Source organism: Poecilia reticulata, chromosome 6 (genome assembly GCF_904066995.2).
Source record: "Poecilia reticulata chromosome 6, P_reticulata-male-v2, whole genome shotgun sequence".
NCBI classification, from domain to species: Eukaryota; Metazoa; Chordata; class Actinopteri; order Cyprinodontiformes; family Poeciliidae; genus Poecilia; species Poecilia reticulata.
Genome location: NC_088835.1, coordinates 13,806,294 through 13,832,998, shown reverse-complemented (window position 1 = coordinate 13,832,998; position 26,705 = coordinate 13,806,294). Strand labels below are relative to the sequence as shown.

The following is a 26,705-nucleotide window of genomic DNA, read 5'->3' as shown; positions in this document are numbered from 1 at the left end:
TGTCCACATTTGTAGAGAACGGAACAAATCGCTTCCCTTAGCGTCTGTTCTCCACAAATAGCTGTCCTGTTGATGGAGATGTTACACTTTTCAAGTTCCTAGACATGGAACATTTTCAAAACCATCTATGCTGCTAATTACACTTTAAAATTATGCACTAAATTTGTGCTGGTTTATCACACAAGATACCAAAACAATAAATTAATTAAAGTTGACAGTTGTATTGTGGCATGCACAGTTTGTCAAACAAATCTTTGCATATTCTCAACGCAAACTGAGATTTTGTTTATTTGTAAGTGGGAAGATTGATCTGAAGACATACAGACTCATCCAATGCATTCAAATGTTGAAAAATTCATTATATTTTAGCAGCTCAATTCACTAAGTGAATAACATTATGTGCACTGACGCCTTTTGTTGCTGTTAATTATGATGAATGTTCTGTTTACGCCTTACGAAAACACATTTAAGATTAGAATATTACATCAGATCAGTAAAAACATTTCTCAATTCACGAATACAGGCTTTAAATGTATTTTACATTTTATTTTACTTTTATTTTACCAGGATAAAAACCCATTGCATTGCATTTAAAAAAATTTCCACAACTCAGAGAGGCCCAAAATCCCTCAGTGGTGATAAAGCCCAATTACTGATGGCAGCTACTACCTGCAAGGGCGACACAAGCAGGTAATTAGGTTGAGGGACAATTACTTTGTCACATAGGGCCAGGCTGGTTTAGATATTATTTTTTTTCTATTATATGAATGAAACCAACATTTAAAATGGCTTTTGTATTTACTCAGGTTATTATTATCCGCTCTTATAATATATTTCATGATCTGAAACAAGAAATCTGTAAGGGGGGGGAAACGTTATCACAGCAGCACTGTATTTGTCCCATTCTGAAAAACAAGCCTTTGAATTAAATTGTTTCTAAATAGTTAAAAGGTCAAAAACAAACTTGAGTGTGGAAAAGTGCTGAATCCAGTATTATTGGAAAATGTTTTGGACTCATGTTACAGAAAATCCTAAATGTGTTCAGAGTAAGCCAAAGCTACATCAAGACAATAAAAAAGACATTTTGTAAAATCTTCATAAACAAAATATCCTGTTTATTATTGTAAAGTATAAAAAAGATCCCACCTTCCTCGGTGCATCATCCCCCTTTAGACAATATCATTTAGTGTGACCCTCTTTCATTGTATAATTGTTCTTATAATTTTTTGGTGAACAAAAGCAGCTATTCAATCCGCTGACCTTTATCATGATTTCCAAGAGCTCTCTCGGTAAGAGTCCTTCACTCTAAGAGAAGAGTGAGGATGTGCTGACACACACAGACAGACATAATGGGAGCTACGGAGCTGTAGGAGTCTCATTTGATAATGCCTCCGCCTTCTCGAGTCTCTGTCTCTTCTCAAAACAATGTGATATTGTCAAGCAGCTGTAGAGATTCATCCACAGTGAGCTTTGAACAAGTAAGAGAGAACAAGACAAGTCGGCGCATAAACACACGTCGATGCAACCCCTGAAAGCCAAAACATCCGCAGGTTTTATAGTCGGAACTTTGATTTAATTTCTACTAAAATATTAACACGATGATTTATCGATTGCCTTAAAGGCAACTGACTGTTTAATTGGGCTCATAAAGAAGTCAGAGGTCAATCTCTGCTTCTGCAGTTGGTTGCTCAGGCATGTTAGTACAGGTTTGATTACCTTCTGCTTTCTAGGTTTATTTTTATTTTTTTTACTTAAGTTTATTTTTGGTTTTATATTTTCTAAAGCAGGGCTCTGTGACTTGGTCATTTGTAGTCTGCATCCTGATCACAGTAGGCAAAATATATAGCAAAAGTGTAAAGAAACAGGAAGTAATTCTTATGTAAGATTAAGGAGCTAGAACTGCAGACAAATGAAACAACATATATCATACTAGTGCAAATGAATACACAAGCTATTTTATTAATGGGCTTTAAAGCTTTAATTTCAGATGTTTTTGCTATGGAAACCCTAAAAGAAAAAGGAAAAAAGTATTGGATCCTGAGGATCTGGACCTGTATATGGGCGAAATGTGTGCTCTTACTTTTGGTTTCAAACGTTTTTTTCTTTTCTTTTTTTTTTACATCAGAACATCTCATGAGTTAAGCAACTTTTTTTCTTCTTTTCTAGGGAAATAGGTTGTGACTCCAGTAAATATTGAGTAAACAGGACTTTTTGGGGGTTGGATCAGGGTCATAATTTGTCACATTCAATACTACTCACCTGGACCAATTTTGATCAGGATTGAATTCATTGAAAATATATGGTGTCATATAAAAACTTAAGAAAAAAAACCCCTACAATTAATTCAAAACATATGTGTGATTTGAGCCTTATGACTGCTTGTCTTAATGATCTATCAAAAATACTTAATTACCAAGAGAAGTAAAGCTGCAGCAACCAATATTATACATGTGTTAAAATATTTGTTCAGAACTTTAAAGTATCAATCTTATACTGCATTTCAAAAGTTTCCCTGGTGGTTGATTGAATCAATAAACTTCAGCCAAGATGGATGAACCAACTTCAGTGCCTCCAAGCTTTATTAGAATTTCATATAAATGTGTAAAATGACCAAAAGGTTTTTAAAAAAAAAACAAACTTGAGGTTTCGTAAATCCTTTGACTAACAGTTCATTTTATGGTCTTACTTCTCTGTCTCTTCTCTCGAGCTTGGAATGACCGGCAGCAGCTGCCATGCAATAACACGGAGCAATCAGGCGCAGACAACCAAAAGTGCTTTTATTTGAGACCAAGATTGTCATTGTTGTTCCCTGACAACACTGCAGAGCAGATCTCTATTTAAATCTTACTCTGAGCTCTCATGGGAGCAGAATTTGAATTTAAATAGGCGATTTGAACCAGGCAGAATGAATAAAAAGTAAAAAAAAAAAAAAAAAAAAAGAAAAAAAGAAATGCAACAAAGCAAAGCTTCCCACTGTGAGACTAGCACGGGGAAAAAAAATGTAGCAGCCTTGGATTGGAGCTATCTGAAACTACCTTTGCTGACTGTAGTTACACACATTATTTGTTGTTGCACCAAAAACTTTCCAGCTGCATTACAGGAGAAGTCCGTCTTCGTTTCTTGCCATCTTCAATCAGGGGAATGTGGTCGTGTGTCCATGTGACTCCATTGCATAGAGCAACAATGTTAACAATAATGCAATAACAATAATGTAACGGGTAATAACAAGAGGAGCTCAATTGTTCCCTGGGCGAGCCGGAGCGGAGAGGAAGCGATCATAACATGCTTTCAGAGCCTCCAGCAGCAGTTGTGAAATGAAAGCAGCGGAGATGGAAATCACCGCAGGATAATGTTACTTTTAGTATATTCTTCGACATGCTCAAAGGCTACACTTGATACACACTCACTCTGACAAATGATTTCTTTTCTACAAAAACGTATAGAGATTTGAGGGTGTAATATTGCATTGTCAGAGGTGCGCTGCCAGAAATGTCAATAAAAACAGAATGTAGTGTGTGCTCTGTTTTTTTTATTCAATTTCAGATTATTTACAATTCTAAAAGTAAGAAATTCGGTTGCCTGTTAGGACGCTGATTCATTCAGGTCGAAACGATTTAAAGTGGGGTTCTGCGGAGTAGAGATGAGCAGTCAGTATCCTGCCATCACTACACAGCTGTCTAGAGAACTCAGTGAGAACATTATAAATTGGAGAATAAACAAGCTTCACTTCTACAAACTTTTATGGGAGGATGTCTATGATCTGTAAGAAAAATACAAAGAGCTGAATGAATGTTGGGCAATGAAGACAAAGACCATGACTTCTGGAATGCTACGAAACACATGGGTGGAAGTGTCATGGTTTTTGGTTGGTTGTTGCTCAACACCGCCACAGAATCTATAATGAACGCTACCTAGGATCAGGGGTTGGTTGAGGAAAATGTGAAACAAGACGAGAAGTGGATCAAACCTTCTTTAAGTTGATATCAAAGACTGGTAGACGACGTTGGGTATCCAAATATGTTTCCCGGCTATGCAAGTTTTGGGATTAACTTGACCTGCAATGAACATTTCTAAAACTAAAGGGGTGTTCACATTTTTGTCATGTAATGTGTATGACACTAACCTGACACATTTACACATCCATCTATGTTTTAAAATTTTATTCTGTTCATATTGCCAATTTCATTCAACTTCTCTTAGAACAAAAGCTGAATTTTTGCAGGACAGCGATGCTGAAGCTGCCGAGAAAACACTTCAGCCCTACCTTTAAAAGTGAGTTGAAAATGTAATTACTAACTGCACAATGCAACAGTCCAAAAGCAGTTCTCACTTTTGTTTTGTTTATTTTTGACTTTTTTTTTTTTTATGGCTATCCAGTGGACACACAATGGACAACAAATTAATTGAAAAGCTACAAAGAATCCAAAAAATCTCAATTCGAATGCCTGTGCAGCCCGCGTGGGCCCGTGCAATGCCACGGCGGCATCATCAATAATACATCAACACACGCGCGTACACACCCAATTCCCCCCCCCACACCTTTTCAAAGGCTATTGTGGAATGTGTGAGGAGAAATGAACCTTTTCATCCATTCAGTGACTCCTCTATCTATTTCGGTCTACGATGGGGTCAGCTCCAATTCAGAAAGCTTTTACACCGCTTCTCTAACAGTCTGTCTCAATTTAGTGAAAAGAAAATTGTTGTGGAGGTTCACTTGTCGTTCTGTGCTCAGAAAATTTGAAGCATTTTGACCCCAATTTTTCTTTCTTTTTTTTTTTTTTTTTGCTTTGTTTTCATTGGAGACACATTCCTCTTTATTTCTGTTGAGGGCAGAAAAAATATAAGCATGTTCAGACACTGAAATGTTTATTGAATGTAGAGCATTAGAGCATAAAAAGAAACATTACAGAGTGTGTTCAAACCATGACATACGGTCGTCTTTAGCTGCTTTAGCAGAAAGCTGTCTTTAACATCCTAATATAATATTAATATATATATCATGTATAAAAGTTTTGTAGATGCTTATGCACCTGAGTTAAAAAAGAAAACAAATTTTATGGAATAAAATACAAAAAGGTAAGTAGCTGCTTAGCAAAATCTTTATGTTTAATTATGCGAGTACAGCAAAGCTTTGGTCAAAAATCTTTAGGGTTCTACTTTGTCTGCAAAGGAAATCTGGAGCATTAAGACAGCTGGAGCACATTCCTCCCAGCATCAAGCTGATAGCATTCACAGGTTTAAACAAAGGCACTTATGAGGACATAAACAAACCTGGAGGACATTTTCTTACAGCTGGAAAAGGGGCATCAAAATGCACAATAAATACGCATAAACGTTCTTTTCTTTCTTTTGCTTTTCAGATAAAATATAAAGATAATCTGAAGATATTTGTTTGGGGGTACCCTTAGGACTTACCTAAGCTTTGATAATATGTCTGAATGCTTTTCAGCTCTAAATCTGCAAGACTTTCCTGCAATTTTCCACAAAAAGTTTTATTCTATTTTTATTTTATTGTATTATTTAAAAAAAAAAAAAAAAAGCTGCATGTCTCTGCAGGAGTTGAAGTAGATACAGATTTATGTGATTTCTTATCTAGCAGACTGAATGTGATTCATGCATTTGTTAAAAAAATGACATTAAAAACACACAGAGGATACAAAACACTGATAAGAATGTCGTGGTGGTTGCTATGACGTGTTCCCACTTGTGAAGTGTGACGCTCAGTCCACGTTTCTGTACCTGGAGAAAAGGTTATACAGGACGCGCAGAGTTGATTTAAGGTCGCAGTTCACAATATCTGAGGAAAATGACGAGAGAATTCAAGATTAGGCAAATATGAGTATTTTTTGTTATCTGAAAACCAACCAGGCAAATATTTCCTTTTGCTTAAAGGAAAAAAAGAAAAACTTAATGCGAAGCCTGGATAGAGAAATAATCAAATAAATGTCAGAAACCTATTCAATCTTTCATATTCCATCCAGTCCATGTTTTTTGTAATGTGAGAAAATAAATAAAATTTTAAAATATTTCTAAACTTTTTCCATTTTTAATGTGGCATATGCATAGCTTGCACAAGACAACTGAAAAGCAAGGAACTGTTAGTGAAGAAAAATTAAATAACTAAATGGAAAAATCAACAAAAACACGGTTTCAGAAGCATGCACAACCTTAAAGCAAAACTTTTGATTGCATTTTAAAATGATGATCTCTCTTGGTAGGGGTCTGACCACATCTTGACCTGATTTCTGTTTCGGCCCATTTCCCTTTCCATGAGTTCAGATTGCAAGGACGTCTCTTGTCCACAGAACTCCCCACGTAGCCGAACAGATTTCCACTCTAATTTAGTTCTGTACTTTGGCTGGGCTGTTCCAAATATTTTATTTCTTTCTTTTCTAGATTTCCAGCAAAAAAAAAAATGCCAGAATGGATGCATGAAAAGGGAATACATCACTTAAAGAAAGTATTTTAACATCAAATGTTTTGACCCAATTTAGGCATAAAATATTACTTACAATTAAGACAAGTACTGTTTCAGTCATTGTTTCCTTTCCAGGACACGGTACAGTAAAAAAAAAAAAAAAAAAAAAGCAAATGTGGAAAGCATAAAAGTGATGAACAGGAATCTCACCCTCAGGTCGGGGCTTTGGTCGCTCCAGGCCTCCGTCCTGCATCAGCTCAAAGGAGAACGACACGTTGTGAACCTGTGGGGAGAAAGATGATGCCGTCACACTTTCTAGCAAGGGAACACACACACACCTCAGGTGGGTTTATTCATGCACAGCTGTGCTCTGCAAGTACTTTAGCCTTTAAGAGCAGCACGAAAAAAAGCCAGCAGCTTAAATTATTAATGTTCACATGTCCCCATCACCAGCATCAAAATAGGTCCAAGGTCCAGACAGTTATTCCATCTATATAGATCGCTGGCGGAGTCAGTAGCCAGTTATGACGTCACATAACTGGTGAAGAAGCCTATAATAATCCCTCAACATGAATACTTTCAACACCTTATTTTAGTGGGTTTAGCTTAGGGGTCATAATTATTTATTTATTTAAAATAAAAGCATTCAAAATATCATCCTAAAAGAAATACAAAATGTGTCAATCAGCATCAGCTACATTTGCTGGATTGCCAGTTTTTTTTGTGTGTATTTTTTTTTTACCATTCTTCATCGAGGCCACTCAAAATTATTCAGAGCTACTCTACGCTTTGAGCTAAATGCTGAAGTTCAGCATTTAGCCGGTCTGATACATTTTTCCTCTGAATAAATGATTGATGATAAGTTGTATAGCTCACTGATTAATGCTGAGCTTTGCACCTAAACAGGTGCAAACTTTGTGCAGCCCTCCAAATCTATTTCACTTACTTCCCACTTAAGTCACATTTGTGTAGAAAAAGTTATGAAATCCAATGAATTAAATTTAACTGAACTCAAAAATATTAAGTACAGTTTAAAATGCAGTAGTTTGTAAGTAATTGCCGTAATTTTAATATTTATTTACAGGGAGAAATAGAAATTGATTCCTTTGCCTTTAAAGTTGTGGACCACTCACTTATTATTTGCACATATGTATAAATATATATATTTTATTTATTGCTGTCAGTGGCACTTATACATCTAATTTACATTTTAAAAGGGCAAATCTTTGTTTACATTGTATTATTTTTAGTGTATGAGGAATGCAAAGGTTTACTGTAAAAAAATAATATAAAACTTCTGCAGGAAAACTTATAATTTAGATTAAATGATCAATAGAAAACTTTGTTGAATTTAGCTTTGCTTAATAGTTATTATTCTGCACATAACTAGAGGAAGGGAGGAAGGAAGCAAGGTCACAACAGAGGAAGGAAAGGAGTAAGAAACTGAGGGCACAAAGAAGAAAAGAAGGAAGTACCCAAGGAGGAAACAGGTCATAACAAAGCAGAAAACTGAGAAAAGAAGACATGACTGAAGTGAATTAGGACACAATGATGAAGGGACAGAACCAAGGCAATAAAGAAACAAGGAGGGAAAGACGTACAAACAGGAGAGAGGACAAGAGGAAAGACACAACATTTACAAAATAGATAAGGAGATCAAATGTGGAAAAACAAATATTTTCAACTTTATTTTTGCCTTTTTCCATTTGCTTCTGGACATGAAAAACGCTGAAATTAAATTGGCTCCTTTTCCAGATTGACTGGGAAACCCTGGGTGACGTGCAGACAAATTATGTCATAATTATGATGTCTGAAGCATGAGAAAGATACTTTCTTTAGTCTGCCATTTTCTAAGGTTGCTGACAGACCTACAGTGATGGATGAGCAGAAATCCAGTTGTGTTCAGGAAACCAAGAAAAGGACTTCTACAGCAATCTCTAGAGGGTGAAAAAAAAACTGTAGGGGAAGAGGAAGACCAATCAGGGAGAAGAGGCTAACAGTTGAAAGATGTTTTCTATTCCCTGCCCATCGTTTGTGTGTGCGTGTGTGTGTGTGCTCTTAGTATGTGTGTGTGTATACCCTTCCTGCTGTGAAGTACTAAAAGCTTTGCCCAACAAAGGCTTATTGTGTGAAAAGCGTGACCTAAGCCCATCTAATACAAAAAAGCAGAAAGGAAGAGCCTGAAGAAGAGATCCACAGAGCAGGAGCAGGAGTGATTTCTTGATGCCTTGTGCTACTTTTCAGCCCACCCCTGGTGTATCGTTGATAGGCCTCGAACACACACACACACACACACACACAAAAACAGAGCCGAGCCCCTGAGCCACTCCACTGTTTCCCTGTGCAATAGGAGATTACAGATGCTGTGGGGCCGGTGCCTGTTCTTCTGGGCCAGGAAAGGCTGTGTGCATTGTAGCACCGATGCCCATTCTGCTGCGCAGCTTGGCAGGGGCTGCTGGCTAAAACCCAAACAAAAGGCTACTGTGGTGTCCGCAGATTGCCTGTTCAGAATACCGTAGTACTACGGAGGCCAGCGGCTGAGCCGAATGGGCTCCGGGGAGAACGAGCGACATTTATCAAGCTATTGAGAGGAGAGTCTTGGCTCCGAGCACAGAAGGCTCCTCCGAAATGGAGTATTGATTTAAGAGTGTTGCTTAAACTGTGGGTCAGGATGAAGATGAGCTCAGAAAGAAAAAAACAAACAAACTAGGAGTAACAATTCAGCAGAGTGGACAACACTTCATGAAATACAGAGGGAGGAAGAAAGTGGTGTTAGTGTTCTTGGGAGATTTCAAGTTGGTGTCTGGCAGGAGAGATTGGTTCAGAATAGACAGGTTAGCACTCTGCAGTGTAGTGAAAACTGACATTGCATCAGAGTTTAAAGAAATAGGATTTAATCATGTATGTTACTCTATATGTCAAACATGCTTTCAGTCATTTAAATCAGATTATGGCGGTAAACAAAAAAAAAGGAATGCAACAGATATAAAGTTCAGCCAAAAAATATTGTAATTGTCTTGGCAGATTTCAGTCTAAAGTTCAGTAATATTTTTTTATTTTGCCAAAATTTCTTCTGACTTGGAGTAATATTAAGATTTTGTAGGAGCCCAGCCAGATTACTAATTTGAATCTTATAGAGACTCGGTGAAGGGAGCTAAACATTAGGATGGCAAGGAAAAGTGTGTATAAAGGGAAAGTGTAAAAATTAGCCTTGCAATTTAAAAAAATAAAACAAATCAGTACTCTTTTTACATTACAGTGTCTTTTCCTATCAGAAATGGAACCTTTCAATAGAAAAAAAAAAAAAATATATATATATATATATATATACATAAATATATTTGTTTATTTTTACTTTAACAGTGTTTTATGGCTCTATTGGCCTTTATTTAACAGTCGACAGCAAAGTGGGTTGTGAAAGAGGGGGAAAGTTCTCTTTCGGAAAAGTTCAACAGGCCAGGACTCTAACCTGTGATGCACTGAGGCATCCTTGCGTCTTAACCTGTTTTCTGGTTATTATCCTCTTATAAATTCTGCGTTTCCTCTAACTTCATTAAATGATACTACAAACAGCAAAGGTGAGATTCATTTTCCACACTTCCCTACCGAAGACGTGGTCTCCGTTTCAAACGGTTCTCATTCCAAATTGGATGACTCTTTAATTAATAAGATACTTAAAAAAAAAGAAATCCATTAGATGCCTTCTACTTGCTCATTGGAGGTAATGAAGTAGAAAGACAATCAAGACTTTGCACCTTTTGGTCAAAATTCTCAGGTGTGAGGAAGAAGTTGTAGAGTGGTACGAAGTATCCTTCCAACAGACCCATCAGCAACACCAGATAAACCCCGTCTGCAAACTAAACAAAAACAGATGCACAAAATACATGAAGACAAATTTGATGCAATTGGAAAAATGATATTGTTTAAAGAAGCTGATCAACTGTTTTGCCATCACAGTAATCAATTGGACAGATCGAGTTTCATTGGAACAAAGGTTGTAAGAAACTAAAAAAAAGCTTTTAATTTCCTGTATGGCATGAGAAAAAAAAAATCCTAATTTGTGTAGTAAAAACTTCCACATAGGTGCCTGTTGATGAGATAAGGAACCCTTTAAATAAAGATGGATCCAAAGCAGCTAGACTGAGCCCAGGGCAACAAGGACAAGGCAACTCCTGAGTTTTAAATGACATTTTAGCTGTGAGGTTAAAATAGGTAGATATGAGACGGTAAATATGAGACTCACCTGTGTTTCCAGTTCAGACACTTCTAGATTGAGCTTGTTTAGGTGTTTGTTCACAAAAGTGATCAAAGTCTGGAACACAACAAAGAAACGATCAGGAATAGAAAACCATCCTATTAAATTGGTTTTTGGAACTATAGAACTATAGAAAATGCATCATCTGGAGACAACAATCCCATGGCCAGTTTCTCTGACTGGTCGGCCTGCAGCTCATATTTCAGTGATGGATTAGATGTAAACAACCGCAGACTGTTAAGTAGCTTAAATCTTATAAACAGCAAGAACGAAGAAATTTCTGCAAAAGCCATCCTCGGTTCCCAAACGAAGAAAACGAAAGTAAAATTATCGATGATGTAAACACTGTCAAACACTTTTGAGAGCTTTGGTGGAAGTTAATCGTTAAAAGGTATTATATAGCCTACTCATTTCTCATGTCAGCGTTAATACTTCACTAGAATGACATCCTTAAAGTTATCAGCCATTTTAAAATAAATGTTAAAATAAAATAAAAAAAGACTACCTTTTTTACACTGACCAGGATGGATAGATGCTCCAACCTTAAGACAACAGAGAAGTCTAGTAATACCAACGTTTTCAATATTCTAATTTACTATCCCACATTTATTGAGATACTGAAAATATTAAAAGTTTCATAACGCTCAGGATTGTGTGTGAGCGCTGGGTTTCTTTGTTTCATTATAAAATGTCACACTTCTGCATGACTGTGTCAGAGATGACAGATAAATCTGCGATGCTGCTGTGAAGCCTCGCTACCTTTTTGACAACATTCAGCTTATCTGGAGCGTGGTCGAACAGGGTGTCAAAAGCATCGCGCTCTGAGGAGGATAAAGAAAATGTATTAATAAATACAAAATAACAAAAGGATGCAAGAAAGTGAAAATTTTTATATATATATATATATATATATATATATATATATATATATATATATATATATATATATATATATATATATATATAAATGCCTACCATGTCTGCCAGAAAAAGCCCTGAAAAAAAAAAAGAATCAGAAATCAGAAGCTGTTTTTTCCATATTGAGAATTTCACACTTGAATGTTCATAATAAACAGGAATGTTTAAGATGCTTCAGGTTCAATCACAGAGGAATGCAACGGATGGAGGAATTATGTTAAACAAATGACAATACAGTAATAATAAAGCCAGCTCTAATAATATGCTTAACAATGGACACAGATTGTTACCCTAGGTGTTTAAATAACTGGGGGTTGTTACAACAGCCACATGTTACAGTACAATGCAATCACCTCAAATACTGCAGGGTATTAAAACAATAAATGAAGACATGTCTGTGCAGAACATCCTGCTTTTCTGTGGGAATGAAGGGCCTCTTGTCTGTTATTATACCGTCCGCACTTTGGAGGAGGCTTTTGTTGGAAAGGCTCAGGTGGTTCTGGAGGGTAGGGATCACTGCAGCATGAGTGTCCCCGAAGGCAAAGATATCGCAGCGGGCAGGCCAGCGAGAAATGGCAGCCGCACAGACAAACAAACACACAAAAATCACACGCACACATGTTCACGGTGTAATCTCTGATGGCAAACGCGGGCAGGTCCGGGCAACGGTCCTGGTGGTGTGGTAATAACCCATTTCCACTGTGACCACCATTGTGTGTGTGTGCGTGTGTATGTTATTAGCAGTCTATCCATCCACCACAACTAAATGTGAGTGTGTGTGAGTGTTGGCCTGCTGTTATCTCCCTTGTCGGTGCTGTCAGGCTGCAGGACTCCCTCACAGGGGAGACAAAAAGTCCGCGAGAGGCTCTGCTTGGTTAAAATTGTCTAATTCTTCAGCTGAGGGTGCCATCACAGTGCTTGTTTAGATACAATGGTCGTCATTTCACCTGTGCACAACATTTGTTCCACTGGCTCAGGGAAAGAGGGGGGTGCAAGCTTCAAATTCTCAGGAAATTAAATCTGTATTTGAACGAGAGAAGATAATTTTTTAGGTAGGATATTTTAGGTTATTAAGTCCTAAATATAGGTGTTATTTATTTTAAAGCAAGCTAAAACTTCTATAAAACTGATCTGCATAGTTCCCATGTTCCAGTGTTTTCTTTTCATCAATGTGCACAAATGGAAAAACATTTACATGATATGTCATAAATGCAACATATATTTCTATGATACTATTAAGGTAGTGTTTTTTTTCTATTTTGTGTATTAAATCTTTTTTAATCTCTAGCTGCACCCATCAGAGATTCCTCCGCTGATTTCCCAGGCACACATTAAACTACAAAAATGTTCAATTCTGTTTTTAATATTAACAAACAACAAATTCTTAACAGGTGCCTTTTTGCAGACCTGGACGTTTAAGTGTCAGGGCAAAACTTAAGCGACACCGTGCCCAAAAAAATCAGACATTTTGTGTCCGTTAAACCGTTTTATCTCTGGTTGGTTGTTTTGTGTCGACACAGCAGTGGCTGGCAGTTCAGAGCTCCGTGACCTAACGCCACCCACACATTTTTCTGAAAAGGTACAAAGGCTGAGCTATTTGCGCTTCAAGAGTACAATGTGTTTTGCAAAAAGTTATTATCGGGAGGTTTCTTTGTAGTACCAACTCTAATATCTTTCAGCAGTGCAGAAGTGTGCGGTGAGGTGTAAGAATGGCCAACACAAAGACATGTACTCACTCTGTGTTACCAGTGATTTCTTCTTGGATCTGCCGGGACTGAAGGATGCCCTCTCTCTTCTGAAAGACACAAAGAGACTCATTGTATACATGTTATGCAAGCTGTGCTGCCAAATATGAGAGGAAAAAGTAAAAAAAAAGAAAAAAAACAAGGTGTTGAAAATTAAAAAGACTAAGTAAAAAAAAAATCAAAGAGTATTAACATAAAAAGGCACCAGCTTCAGTAAACATGGTAAAATGGTGCACAATTTACCAAACACACACAAAAAAAGACACCAACCTGAACCACCACTACTTGAATAGAAACATGGTCTGGCAATCTGATTGGCGCTCTGAAGTGTTGTGACAGCGCCACCAGCAGGTGTAGGATGGCGACTATGCTCTTAGCATGGACCGCTGATGAGGAAGAACCACAGGAAGAAATAGTCAAACTTCAAACATTAGCATGTGTGATGAAGGGATAGAAAATGTCTTCCTCCTTGCATATAGACGGGGTCTAATTGTTGATATAGAGACTGTGCGAGTTTGTTGCTGTTAGCCGAGTTACCATTTTCCACACTGTGTGTGCTGGAAAGACAAACAGCCTCATTTGGTATAGTTCCAGTTGTTATAAGCTTTAATTATTGCTCCTGGTTAAGTTGATGTGAGAAGCTATTCCTTGTAGCTATTGCCAGACAGATGAAGATGGGATGTTCTCCCGTCTTCCCCATTTTTAAGAATAGCTTAGAGAATTTGGCCACTGTGTGTTAGAATCAAAAGATGTGGATTTTTACTGCTATTTAGCGAGAAATTATGTTACTGAAAGAGGAGATTAGGTAAATGGACTGTTTTCTACCTTTTTTTATGTTATCATTGATTTGTTAAGCGATATGAAAAAGGATTTGCCACTATTAAGGTTTTTGTTGTTTGCTTTTGTCTGTTCCACGTGATCAAACAAATTAAAAGTAGTCAAACAAAAAACTAAGTGAATAAAAAAAAATGCAGTTTTCAAATGATAATCTATTTTATCGAGGGGAAAGGTCCACAAAAAAACTGAAGTTGTCGGTTTCTCCTTTAAAAGTCTGGACTTAAATCCAATTTAGATACTATGGTACAATCTTGAATGCTTTAAAAAGCCTCCAAAGAGGCCAAATTAAAACAATTTAACAAAGAAGAGGGGGTCAAAATTCTTACAATAAACTAACAAATAGTTGTGGCAAATGCTTGTTGGCAGCTATTTATTAAAGGAACAATTTTTTTCCCCCACATCGGGTCAGGTGAGTTCCCACTTATTAAATAAAATCAACCTTTGAAAACTGCACTTGGTTGGCCTTTCCTCTGGTTATCTGGGTCTGCTATTTATTTTTTGGGTGATCTGACGCATAAAAAAAACAAAACACACAAACAGTAGAAATCCATAAGGGATCAAACTCTTTTTATGGTGTTCTGTGTATAAAATTTAAAAACTGAGCACACAATTTGCTCCATCACAAACAAACTGTTTAGTTTCATCTCGTGAGGCACAAACAAGCAAGCAAATAGGGTTTATAATCCAGAAAACATTCAAAGAATCAATTAACAGTCTGAAGCTTCCGATCGAAGTCAGTGGCATTACTGCATCACAAAGTGAGCGTTAAAAGGGCGTTCTTTACATCGTCCCCACATGTAAGGGGTCTGAACAGGCTAATTCAGGAATGAGGGTGTTTCTACAACATCAAATGAGAGATCAGAGGAAAACAAACAAAACAACATTGATTAGGAGAAAGCTCTTCAAATAAAAGGACAGCGAAATCAATTACATTCCATGTTATTGACTGTGCTCCTTAGCATTTCTGAGGACGTTTCACAACAATAGCTTTTCAAGGACACAGCCTCCACCAGAAACACAAGTAAGAATGTCAAAGTATTTTTTTTTATTATGAAAGAAATGCATTTAATACTGTCCTTCTGTGGTGCACTGCTCTCACTTTATCGATTTTTTCCCTTTTCTTTGTGTTTGCAAGTTTCTTCCTGAAACAGAAAATCGGTTCATTAGTTTTCTTTTTCTCTTTACATTTTCTTTGTGGCGGAGTTAAAAGGCTGTTCTCACCATTGTGGAGTTCATGTGGTAGTATAGGAGCTTAAATCTAAAGCAAATGCAGTCTTCCTACAGATTTTCCATTTGAAAATGATATAATTTCCATACATTTTCTAGATTTTACCCAAAGATCTTTCAGATATTTGAGTTTAAAGCCTTGCATAGTTGGGTTTTATTTTATTTTTTACTAATTATAAAACAACGCGGAAGCTTGCCTACAATTCAGCAGTGTGTTAAAATGTTATTTTCCTGTTTTTCTGTTTCCTGGAAATGCTCAGATCTTTATTATACTCTAATAGATTTGGACAAGGTTATCTTTTTAAAGATAAATTCATGACAACACCTTCCAAAAATCGAAACTAAAGCTCGATGCAGAACCTTGGGGACAGATTAAAATATAGAAATAAAAGTATTTACAGGGCAAATAAAAACTGAAAACTCTTTTTGTGGATTTTTAAGTGTGCATTATTTTGAAACTAAAAAAAAAAACGAATTCTAGTTGCAATGTTGCAAGCCAAACATAAATCAAATTCAAATAAAATCTAAATAATTCTGGTCTTTATATTTTTTGTGGCAGAATACTAATTTATCTTTTTTCAACACTTAGTCAGACTTGAAAGAGGACAAGATCCAATTCCACACTTTTCACACCAGGCCGTCCAAATAAAAACACACTGCTCAGAAATACGTAGAAATTGAGAGAAGACACTGAACAGGCTGAGTGTTGGTTCATGAAAACACAAATAAAATGTCTTACAGTCGACATTCCAGCGGATGTTTCTGGTGGACAGCTTGAGCGATTCGTTGATGCGCTCCAAAACGGTCTGCAGCTTCTGCTTCTGGGCGATCTCAGACTGAGTCACCTCTGCGACGTTCAGTTTCTCACCTTCCAACTTTTCTGTAACACAAATGAATGAGATAATGCTCCGCAGGTGAGCTAAAAACGGGCTTAAATGAGTATTCGGTTAGTTTGATTTAGTCTTTTTAATGTCACTGATGTCGGGAGCACTTGAGAAAGAAATTGACTCAATATTTTGACTTTTGGTTGTAGAAAGAAATCCACTCACACAATACTCCACAGCTTGCAAGAATTTTGTTTTAGTCCTGAATGAGTCAGATGGCTGCAATGACTGCAATTTAATTTTACAAACAGCCACACTTCCTTCAACCAATTTTGGAGCTTGTCGAGCCAGATTCTGTGAGGTTCCAAGTTCTCACCAAATAACTTCTGCAGAACCTGCCCATCATACAGATCTTCAGTCAGGTCCTTCACAATGATCCTCTCGCCCACCAGGACGTCGTTTATCCAGTCGATCAACACCTACATCACAGAGAAATGGGGAAATGTTTGAGCAAATGTCTATTTGAAATATATAATTATGCAAGAAATTTTGAAATAATTGGGTTAGTAGTTAGAAAAGCAAGCACAAAGAGAAGTGAAAAAGAAAACAGGTCCACAAAAGAAAACAGGTCCAAAAGTTTTAAGTTTTAATTTCTAAACCATAAAGAAAACACATTTGAGCATATCTGAAAATGACAGAACAGCAAATCTGTCTGCATTCGTTTTATGTCCCTGTGCATTAAAGCCCAGACACCTGTGCTTGTTTCTTTATCTGTAAAATACATGTAATGCTGTTAAAAAATATATTTTTCCCCACAATTGTATCAGATAAAAAAGGTAAAGATGAAATGATCAAAGATAACAAAAAGTGATTGAATATTAATTAAAAATTGAAACATCTTTGAAATTCCTATGAAAAAAACCCTAAAATAAGTACTTTCACAAACAGCTTAATACAGAGTTTAAAAACTCAGACCTTTATGAGCTCCTGCAGTTTGCGATCGTTCTTGGAGTTGGGGTCCACCATGGTGCGCACTTCGTTCTCCTCTGATGAATAAATAAACGTCACAAGTGAAAAAAAGCTCATGAGTTGTTTATTATCCATCAAGAGTTTCTCACTTTCTTATCAAGCCATTTTATTTGTCAAATCACAGAGCTCCAAACATTTTATATTTGGAGATGCACCAATCAAACTTTCGAGGTTGATTTCTGATCTTTGGTTCTTTGACTGTCCAATAACAAATTTTAATCGATTTCTATTTTCCTTTAAGTTCTAAAACAAGTCAAACACTGAGAATATTTGTTCAAGTATTTCTGCTGATAGCCTTGGTCACTAACATTAGAGGCATCATGCATAGCTGAAACTTTAAAAGAATGACAAAATACCTACAGAGTTCACATTGGAGACTTAAGCAGCTATATCAAAATTTAGAACAAGTGTGGATAGCTAATTAACTGTAAACAATGCTTCTTTGTCTATCCCCTAGAGAATAACTCTGAGATAACCACAAGCTTGTCAACATTTCTACATCTAGCCCCATCCATGAGAGAAACAGGTTAAAATATTAAAAAGACAATATAAACAAACTGCTCTGACTTATTGAAAGTGCTTTCCCTTTCCTGCGGCATGAAGGAACAGCAGAAACGTCTCCACAGCTGTAGAAAATTCAGCTGCTTTTCAAACTGCTCTGTACGTCTCCTTCTGTTTCTGCAAATGGCTAACTTTGAGTGTTTTCCACTCAGTTCCGTCTACCCTTGAAGCTGTAGGGATACATTTACGCACTGCTGAGAATATCTTGAGCACCACGGGAATGTTGTGTAGTCTGTTGCAAAAATGAGCATTTTCAGGACAAGCTGAAACAAATAAAATACCCTCTCAACAGTGCGTGGATGTGCTTAACTAGAGTCATACCATTTGTGAAGACAGAGACAGCAGGCATACAAAAAAGATCAAAATTTGGACATTTTGAAAGCCGGTCAAGCTGTAACCTTAATTTAACTTATTTTGACCTATAAAAAACAGCACAGTAACATGATGAGTAATAAATAATCTACATGCTGCATCTTAATCTTATATCTGAACACAAAATATCATCTGTTTACAGGTGCGTGCGTGCGTGCGTGCGTGCGTGCGTGCGTGCGTGCGTGCGTGCGTGCGTGCGTGCGTGCGTGCGTGCGTGCGTGCGTGCGTGCGTGTCACAGTGGGTTACCTAGCATGGTGTCCTCAGGGTCCAGCTCATAGTGTGAAGGACTGAGAGGAAGATTGATGGCGTTTATCCCCTCCTCCTGAAGTTCAGATACTGTGAAAAAGAGGATATAAAACAAATCAGATTAATGAACCCTGAGCATAAAGTGGATAGTAAACATGCTATTAAGAGGCTCAATTTACTTTTCTAAAGTTTTCCCTTGTATATGGTTAAATTATTTGGTACGGTTTGTTTGCCTGCTTGTTCGTAGCACTTCACAAGACATTACGTATTTAATTACTCAGTTTAAGATGAGAAATTAATGAGCAATTTTCTAAGCTGAATCATGTAAAATCAGATGGTTAATGTCTCTTGATACTCTTCATTTTGAAAACAAAATATATTTCAAAGTGTTTATGCCTTATTTTAAGGTTTCGTATTGTCCCAGTGCAACTGCAGTCGCAACATGGTAAACAAAGTGGGCCCTCCAAATAACAGTGAGGGAACGAACAGCAAATGAAACGTTAAAGTTGATAAACAATGACGACCGATGCATTTATGGGTCATAATCTGATTACATAATGGAATAGCAAAGCGGTTCTGAAAGAATCAATCACATTTCCTAGAGTCATCCCTTCCCCTCTCTCCATTCTCCTTGGCATTATTTCAAGATTGAGCAAATCCCACCGGTTTTCTGAACATTAATGGTATATGTAGGGTTTGATGTTATTCCCAGATCCCAGTGCTGACTTCATGAAACGTAGACTAAGAAGCCTCAAGCATTTATTCTCAACTCCATGTCACCTGCTTTAGTTTCCACTGGGCTTTTGGTACTTACAGTAACAATTGATGCTCAAATCAAATACCACCAGATATACTTTTGTCACAGTTTGAGACTAAAGAGGATAGGGACTAAAATATGTTTCCATACCTTGTTTTGAAAATTACATCTATGCTTTTCTATACTTTATAGGAATCATAAAATAATGCAGGAGAACTCTTCAAAGACATTTTCAACAAAGAAAACCACTCCTTAAGGCAAAAAAAAAAGAAATGTGTTTTTTTTTATTATCTCTCAAGTGCTTCAGCAACAGTTTGGACAACTCCCTAAATGTTTCCTCGATTCCATAAACAGCCTGCAGCAGCAGCGCTCCACCAATAGCCACTTGACATCAGACAAACACAGAGAGCCTGCTTCCTGCTTCTCAGCGTGCTCTACAGAAGCCCAGCACGCCTTTCTTCTCAGTGTGTCGGATACCTTAGGAGGTTTGATTGGGGGAGATCTATTTCTGCTATGTGTGTGTGTATGAGAGAGAGAGAGAGAGAGAGAGAGAGACAGGAAAGAGAGGAGAGAGAGAGAGAGAGTGCGTTATAGGAGCATGAAGTGAACATCCTGCGAATTTCTCTGCCCTCACTGGAGCAACACCCTCCCAATCAACACCACCCACAAGTGGTTGCATGCACCCCGCATATCTGCATGAATACACACACACATCGCATCATACAGAGGAGTGTGTGAATATTCTTGCAGAGTGATATGTGCCTAATCTAGCACCCGACATCACCATGATGACGCTCAGACTGACTACCTGGATATGTTAATATGCAACACACAACCCCATCTATTTCTTGATAACTTTCTGGTTTCTCACAGCAAAGACAACAGCTGACTGGTCTCACAGATATATTTGAAGAAAATTTAGATGACGTGGATGTCATACTCTTCTGCAATGCCAAAGGCAAACAAAACAACAACAAAAAAACAATCCCAAACATGATTTTAGTGTGCAAAAAGACATTACTGAATGGACGAAGGACTGAAAAAAGGAAAGGAAAGAGTCACCGTATGCCAAGTGTCAGTGATGTCACTTTTCAGTTTTTAAAACGTGAGGAAGAAATACAGAAAATGCTATTTCTATAATGTAATAATGTTACATTAAATAATTCCGTTTCTCACTTTCTTTCTTGCTCAGTCACTCCCTGTTTTCATACTGCAGCCAATTAGGTAAAGTGGTGATTTAAAAGCTTCTGCTGCTTCTGAAATGGGTCTTCCATTTGGCATCAATTCATTGAATAACAATAAACTATTTAAAGGCAAGTTACTAAGGAGCAACTTGTGGCCCCTAAAAAGTAACACAGCAGCTCAACAATAATCAATCGGCTGCTTCAAAGCCAGATTTCACAGAATCCTTTCAGCTGTGATTTTCTAGCTATTTACCCCCCAGGGTGTCCCGATATCTGCCATTGTTTCACAGTTAAATGTTCCCTTTTTTTACTTCCTGTGTTCAGTCCCCCAGGAGCTATCAGTATGCCCTATTTTGCCCATCAAAATATAAATCTTTGACACAGGCATACTAAATATTCTGTTAATGGACACTCCATGGCCTCTTAATTAGTTACACCTGCTGAAATGCTTGTAAGGCTAGCCACGTGGCAGCAGCTCAATGCATTTAGACGTCCAGATGTGGTGAAGCTGACTTGCTTAAATTTCAGCTGCGCATAAGAGTGGGGGATGAAGGGAGGTTGAGAAGCTGAAACCCTTTCCTCTGCCTACATCTCCCAGAATGCTGCTCTGGATTGGAGTTCAGTGAATATCCTATAGAGTAAATATTGAATATTCTATCGGAAGTATGATCTACTGATATTGATCACGTGTCTGTTGAGTCGATATGAGTGACGTGCGGTGAGGTTCATTGCTGGTGAGGCACTGACTTATGACACCATCCATGTTATTGGACCTACGGAAATTTCGCGCATCCACGCAACGCTGGGGGGCAAAAAGACTAATTTTTTACATGTCATCCATAGCCGCGTTAACTCAGTGAAACTTAAAAATGTAGGTATTAATTTCGTGCTATGATCCACAGCAAAGTGATCTGTATTCGCCAAGCTACGCAGACTCGTTGCCATAGCAACTGACAACAATGCCACTTCATGTTTTAGGATTTAACACCAAAAAACATTCAAGAATTTTGCACACAGAACACAACATTCAGTCTGTTGTTGTAGTACGTTTTAGGCGTAATGTTTTATTAATAAATAATTGCTGTGGTAGATTAGCTACCGCTTACTTTACTGAATTATTTAAACATAAACTGTAGCCCACAAAACGCACATTTTATTAAAAAACGAAACAAAAACATATTACTGCTGTCTTGCCTTTACGTATCAATGAAATCCATGCACTGCTAATTCTGCACAAAAATATCCGTTCATCCAAAGCCCAGTTTATCCTCGGCATGTCTTTTCATGACTTTAGAAAACTGTTAAAGTGTAGAAATGTAGTCTTTCATGTTGACGTCGGAAGAGATGAGAAAACAAATATATCTATATCGCTGTACTTATTTGTGTGGCTAGCTCCATGGCTAGCTCACTGTGTCTTACTCTGCAGCTGTGCAGTCACAATATCTGGGATCATGAGCGCCCCCAGTGGTGAGGCAACACAAAACACGATACACTTAGTGACAAAAAAAACACTGTACATTATATACATAAGCGAAATTATGGAAAATCAGTCCATATATTAAATGTTTCTTAGCCATTTTATTACCGGCGTACAGACAGGAGGATCATGCTCTCAGAGTGGCAGCCAGTGCAGTTAGCGAGAGGTTGCGCAATCCCAGGTGAGGCACAGCTCGCTGCTGCCTCACCAGGTTCCTTCTGAGCATTTGAATGGGAAAATGGGAAAATCTAGCGATTTTGAAGAAAAAATAATCAGAATTGGTTAAGCTAAGTAAAAAAATAGGTACTTTATAGTACAAACCACAGGGTGAAAATAGCAATATAAATTATTATATTATTTTTCCATGATGCCTCCCCTGACCCCACGTCACTGGTCGACATATATTGTTGTTGTTTAATTATCCAGCCTTACCTTGTTGATATCGGAGGTCAGAGAAGAACAGACAGACCGGTTTTGAGATGACAGAAGGGAAGCAAGAAGCTTGAATAACCAGTTGCTATTACCAACGGACGTAGAATAATAACTCTGAATGCACAACCCATTTAACCCTGAAGAACATGAGCTACAGCAGCAGAGGACCACCTGGAGTTGCTGCCGTTGACCGAGAACAGAAAACTAAGGCGGCGTTTCATGTAGGCTCACCATAATTGCACAATAACAGATTGGAGAAAAAAATGTCTGCAGCTTCTGGCAAATGGTAGTATAGAACATATTTTCTTGACACATTTGGGCCCCTCTCAGTACCAGCCAAGTATTGGTTTAATCTTGTTGCTGAGGCTCCATAACTTTCTGACCACAGTGCAGTCATGTCTGATGGTTACTTCCAGCAGGATTATTCACAATGTCAGAAAGTTCAAATCATCTTAAACTGGATTATTTAACATTTCTGAATTCACTGTACTACAATAGTCACCTGATCTAAACCCAACAGAGCCCCTTTTGGATAAAATGGGGAATTCCCATTATGTATGTGCACCTCAAAACTCCAAATCAACTGTGTGATGCTATTACATGAATGTGAACCACAACAGACGTTTCCAAAATTTTAAGGAACATTTTAAAAATCTGAAGTATCTCCAGGTGCCTCGTTGTTGACAACTTTTATTGCACAGGCCGCACTGGACGTCAGACAGAAATGATTCTCAATCCAACTTCTATTGGTCAGGTAAAAGGCATATTTTTATAAATATTTTAAGAGCTGTATTGATATGAAATAAAAAAAGAAAGCTCTTCAACCCTCAGTGCATGAAAAAAAAAAAACACACTCACTTGGTGTTCTAGTTGCAGTATTACAACACTGTGCCAATTAGCACAATCTTATTCACCAGCTGTTACATTAAGCTGGCCCACAACGATCTTTTTAAAATCAGCTCTAGTGCTGCAAAATAAATCTGTCACCTTTTTTTTTTAAACAAAAGGCATATGCACTGTGTAAATTCAATTTCAAACCAGATTGAAAGGAATTGAAATGCACCCAGCGTGTCGTCGCGGCGCATCGCTCCTCCCTCCTTGCTACAACATAAAACAAAAGGATCCATCAAACTGCTTGAATAAAGACTACAATAAAATAAAGCTACCAGTGTCCCCTACAATAGAAAAGACTAAAAAGTAATGCATGCTGAGTGATGTCGTGTCCTACCTGGAGGGCAGAACGCTCCACAGCCCATGTCTCTGTTTCAAGCATCCTCTCCTGGCCACCAGGACCAGTTTTCTCCCCTGCAGCTCACTGTCCACAGACTGTGCTCTAAAATCGCCTCTGGTTTTAACATCTAAACCCAGAAGTAAGTTTGACATTTGCTCAATATTTAATGAGGATTAAGAATTGTGTATTTCTTCTTCAGATTTATGAGCTGTCCTTTCGGTTTGCACCAACGTTCAATGCACAAGGCTGCACTCGTGCTCTGAAAGCCTCCTGACCTTCTCTTCTTTCATATCATCCAGTCCCAGTCGTATAGTTTCCCTCCTGTTTCTCATCCTCTACCTCCGCTCTAACATTTTCCTTTTTTTTTTTTTTTGTCCTGCTTTCATCCAGTCATTACTGCCCGCTGCAGCCGGCGGCCCCTCTCTCCGAGGCACACTCAACCACTGCCATAAACGTCGCATGGACTTAAATTTATTCAATCATCAGCACAAGAGAGACCGGCCCACATTTTCCATCAAATCATTGAAACACTTTGCAGACATCCCACATGCTGCTCTGTGCGTATATACAAGAGAGTATGTGTGTGTGTGCGTGTGTGCGTGCGTGCGGAGTGAATATGAACGAGCTGGAATATAATGTGATTGCTTGAATGACCAATGAAAAAAAAAAAAGGCAACATAAATACTGGGCTCAGCTGTGCAACAGAATCCTGACTGACACAAAGTAATCATCCAGCTGAAGGAGACCTTTTTTCATAAAGTGATAAAACCTTCAGCCGTCAGCAGTGAATGGCATCTGAACCACAGGTTCTAATTTCAAAGCAGCACTCCGTAAAAAATATAAATAGCAAAACTAAATGTCTAAAATAGGCTTTTTCAAATATTCTAGCCACATTTTCTAAACTTGAAATCCAACACGTTTGGTAACTCTTGCAAATACAGGTGAAGCAAAGGGAACATGCACAACCACAAGAGACTCATCACCAAGTATATCTCACCACTGACATACAACGATGCTGTAAAATCACCAAGTGTGGCTGATACACAACTTTAAGAGATTCAAAACGTTACCTCAAGTTACCTGCATTGAGTACAGTAGTTAAGTAGAGGACACATCTCCTCAGTCTGCAATGCTTTCAACAATAGGAACTTAATGTAAAAATAATCCCCCCCCAACCCAATCCTTATTATTTTTCTACCTCTTAACAGATTCAGTATTCAGCTGAGTCCTTCCTGTCAACCCCGACTTGCTTCTTCGTCTCTGCTGGTGGTGGCAGCATAATTCCCACAGCATTATGCTGCTACCACCATGTTTCACGATGGTGGCACTGCAGCATGTTTACGGTGAAATATCACCACAGCAATATCAGTGTCTGCAATGCTAGAGTGCAAAAAGTTTTATTTTTGTGGAGTTATGAACTTGCATTCGCAGCTAATATAGTATTCAGCCAGTTGGACAACGTCTCCCGACAGCAGATACTCAGAAAATGCACAAAATGCTAAAGGTCAGAGTTATGGAAGCACAGGTAACAGGGAAAAGAAAGCAGCTACACACTACTTTGAGTTAGCTTGTCACATACCAATCCTTAAAAAAAAAGGGTGCTGTATTTTTTTCTATTTTCTGTGATGGAAATACGTCTTCTTGCTTAAAAGAAAACCCAGGTCAGAGATATCCAAAAATATTAGGGTCTTATCCAGGTAACTACATACACATCCTCATTATAAAAGTTAGTTGATAGCAATCTGATATAAGGTTAAGCAAATAAAGTCTGTCTCTTGGCTACTTTTTGTCCTTCAAGATGTGAAACGTGCCTCCTTTTTGGAAAGCCAGATTGTTTTCCTAAAAGGCAGAGTGTTCATAATAAATAAATAAAAAATCAAAACCCACGTAAATAAGTCATCGATGTGGTAATATGAAGTTTACTAGACATGAACAATTAAATTCAGTATAGTGAAGATTTTGAACAGCACAACAAAAATATTTGTAAATATTTTATAGTAGCTATAAAAATGTTATCATACAATGGGATGACTAATAAAGACAGAGAGGTGATTATGTAGATACTTCTGTAAATTGGGTATAAACACCCACTTTTAAAAGAATGCCAAGATGCAGATTTTTGATCATTAAAAATATAAAACTACAAATGGCGTGGTGCTGCTGGCCTCAGCTTGCAGTAGTAAGGAGACCGGCCTGTGTTTACTCATGCCTCATTCCTCACATATTACAGTAATGGAGGATTTACTACCTTACATGGGCACAGACATAGCCTGCGGCTATAAAGACAAGCACAAGGCGCTACAGGTTGTATTTTCAGGCGTTCATCTCAGTTGACTCCAAAATCAAGGCGAGTTAAAAGTCTTGGGTAAACTTTGTAAACTTTGTTGCGTAGTATCCTTTAGTTTGTGAGGGTTTAAACTGCGACACTCGACATTTTTTGTTGCAAAAACGTATGTTATTGTTGCAAGTTACTTTTACAAACTGGGTTGTTAAAACAAGCCGGGTACGTAAAATGTATTGGGGTTTTTTTTTGTTGGTTTTTTTAGCTAAATGTTTACCTTCTTTAGCTTTTTTCCTTCTCGCCAAAGTTCCACCAAGTTTTCCTAGAAACGAGTCATCTTTCTTTCTGGAGGAGGGAGACTTGGGCGTCGGGGACTTTGGAGAAGACGGAGACTTCTGAGGCGAAGAAGCCATCGTCGAGACAAGAGAGTAATCCGACACAGCTGACAGAAATCTGTACGAGTTGACGTGGAAATTAAAGTTGAGCAGAAAGTATGGTCATTAAAAAAAAAAAAGAAAGAAAAAAAAAATCACCGTCCCCTCCCTAAAGCGGAAACGGAATCCCAGACATTTACACCGGAGGTTGGCTGGAGTAGAAGGCCCCTCCTCTCCCGGGGAAGAGGGCTGGAAGCAGGGAGGCGGGAGAGAGGCTGCTCGTTGCCGGAGGAGAGTGTCAACACTCCGGCTTCATAGCAGGGGTCTGAGGGGCACTAGAGAGGGATATAGGAAGAAGAAATAAGGACATAACAAAAGGTCAGAAAGGGTTAAAAGGTAACAGGGATAAAAAACAAAAACTACAGGAAGGCTTTGTTATAACAAATAAAAAAGAGCTAAAATGGTAACAGTTAACTTATTTTGATTGCATCAATTATTTTACTCATTTAAACATGCGAGTTGAAATTTTAGAAGAA

General features: G+C 37.9%; 1 protein-coding gene across 2 annotated transcripts; it reads right to left on the bottom strand.

Annotated features, from left to right (window-relative positions):
* Positions 1 to 4,849: 4,849 nt before the first annotated feature.
* parvaa (parvin, alpha a) lies at positions 4,850 to 26,356 on the bottom strand. Of its 2 annotated transcripts, none has more exons than XM_008411706.3 (13): positions 26,073 to 26,356; positions 18,434 to 18,523; positions 17,200 to 17,270; positions 16,601 to 16,703; positions 16,140 to 16,280; positions 13,607 to 13,722; positions 13,328 to 13,386; positions 11,649 to 11,668; positions 11,433 to 11,494; positions 10,662 to 10,730; positions 10,174 to 10,275; positions 6,629 to 6,701; positions 4,850 to 5,797 (listed from the first exon to the last, which is right to left on the bottom strand). In XM_008411706.3, exons 1-13 carry the CDS (start codon positions 26,206 to 26,208, stop codon positions 5,721 to 5,723), a joined length of 1,119 nt encoding a protein of 372 aa, XP_008409928.1. In that variant the 5' UTR covers positions 26,209 to 26,356; the 3' UTR covers positions 4,850 to 5,720. The 2 variants fall into 2 exon arrangements, with proteins under 2 accessions (XP_008409928.1, XP_017160890.1); XM_017305401.2 differs by lacking the exon at positions 26,073 to 26,356 and adding an exon at positions 23,512 to 23,810.
* Between the last annotated feature and the right edge of the window lie 349 nt (positions 26,357 to 26,705).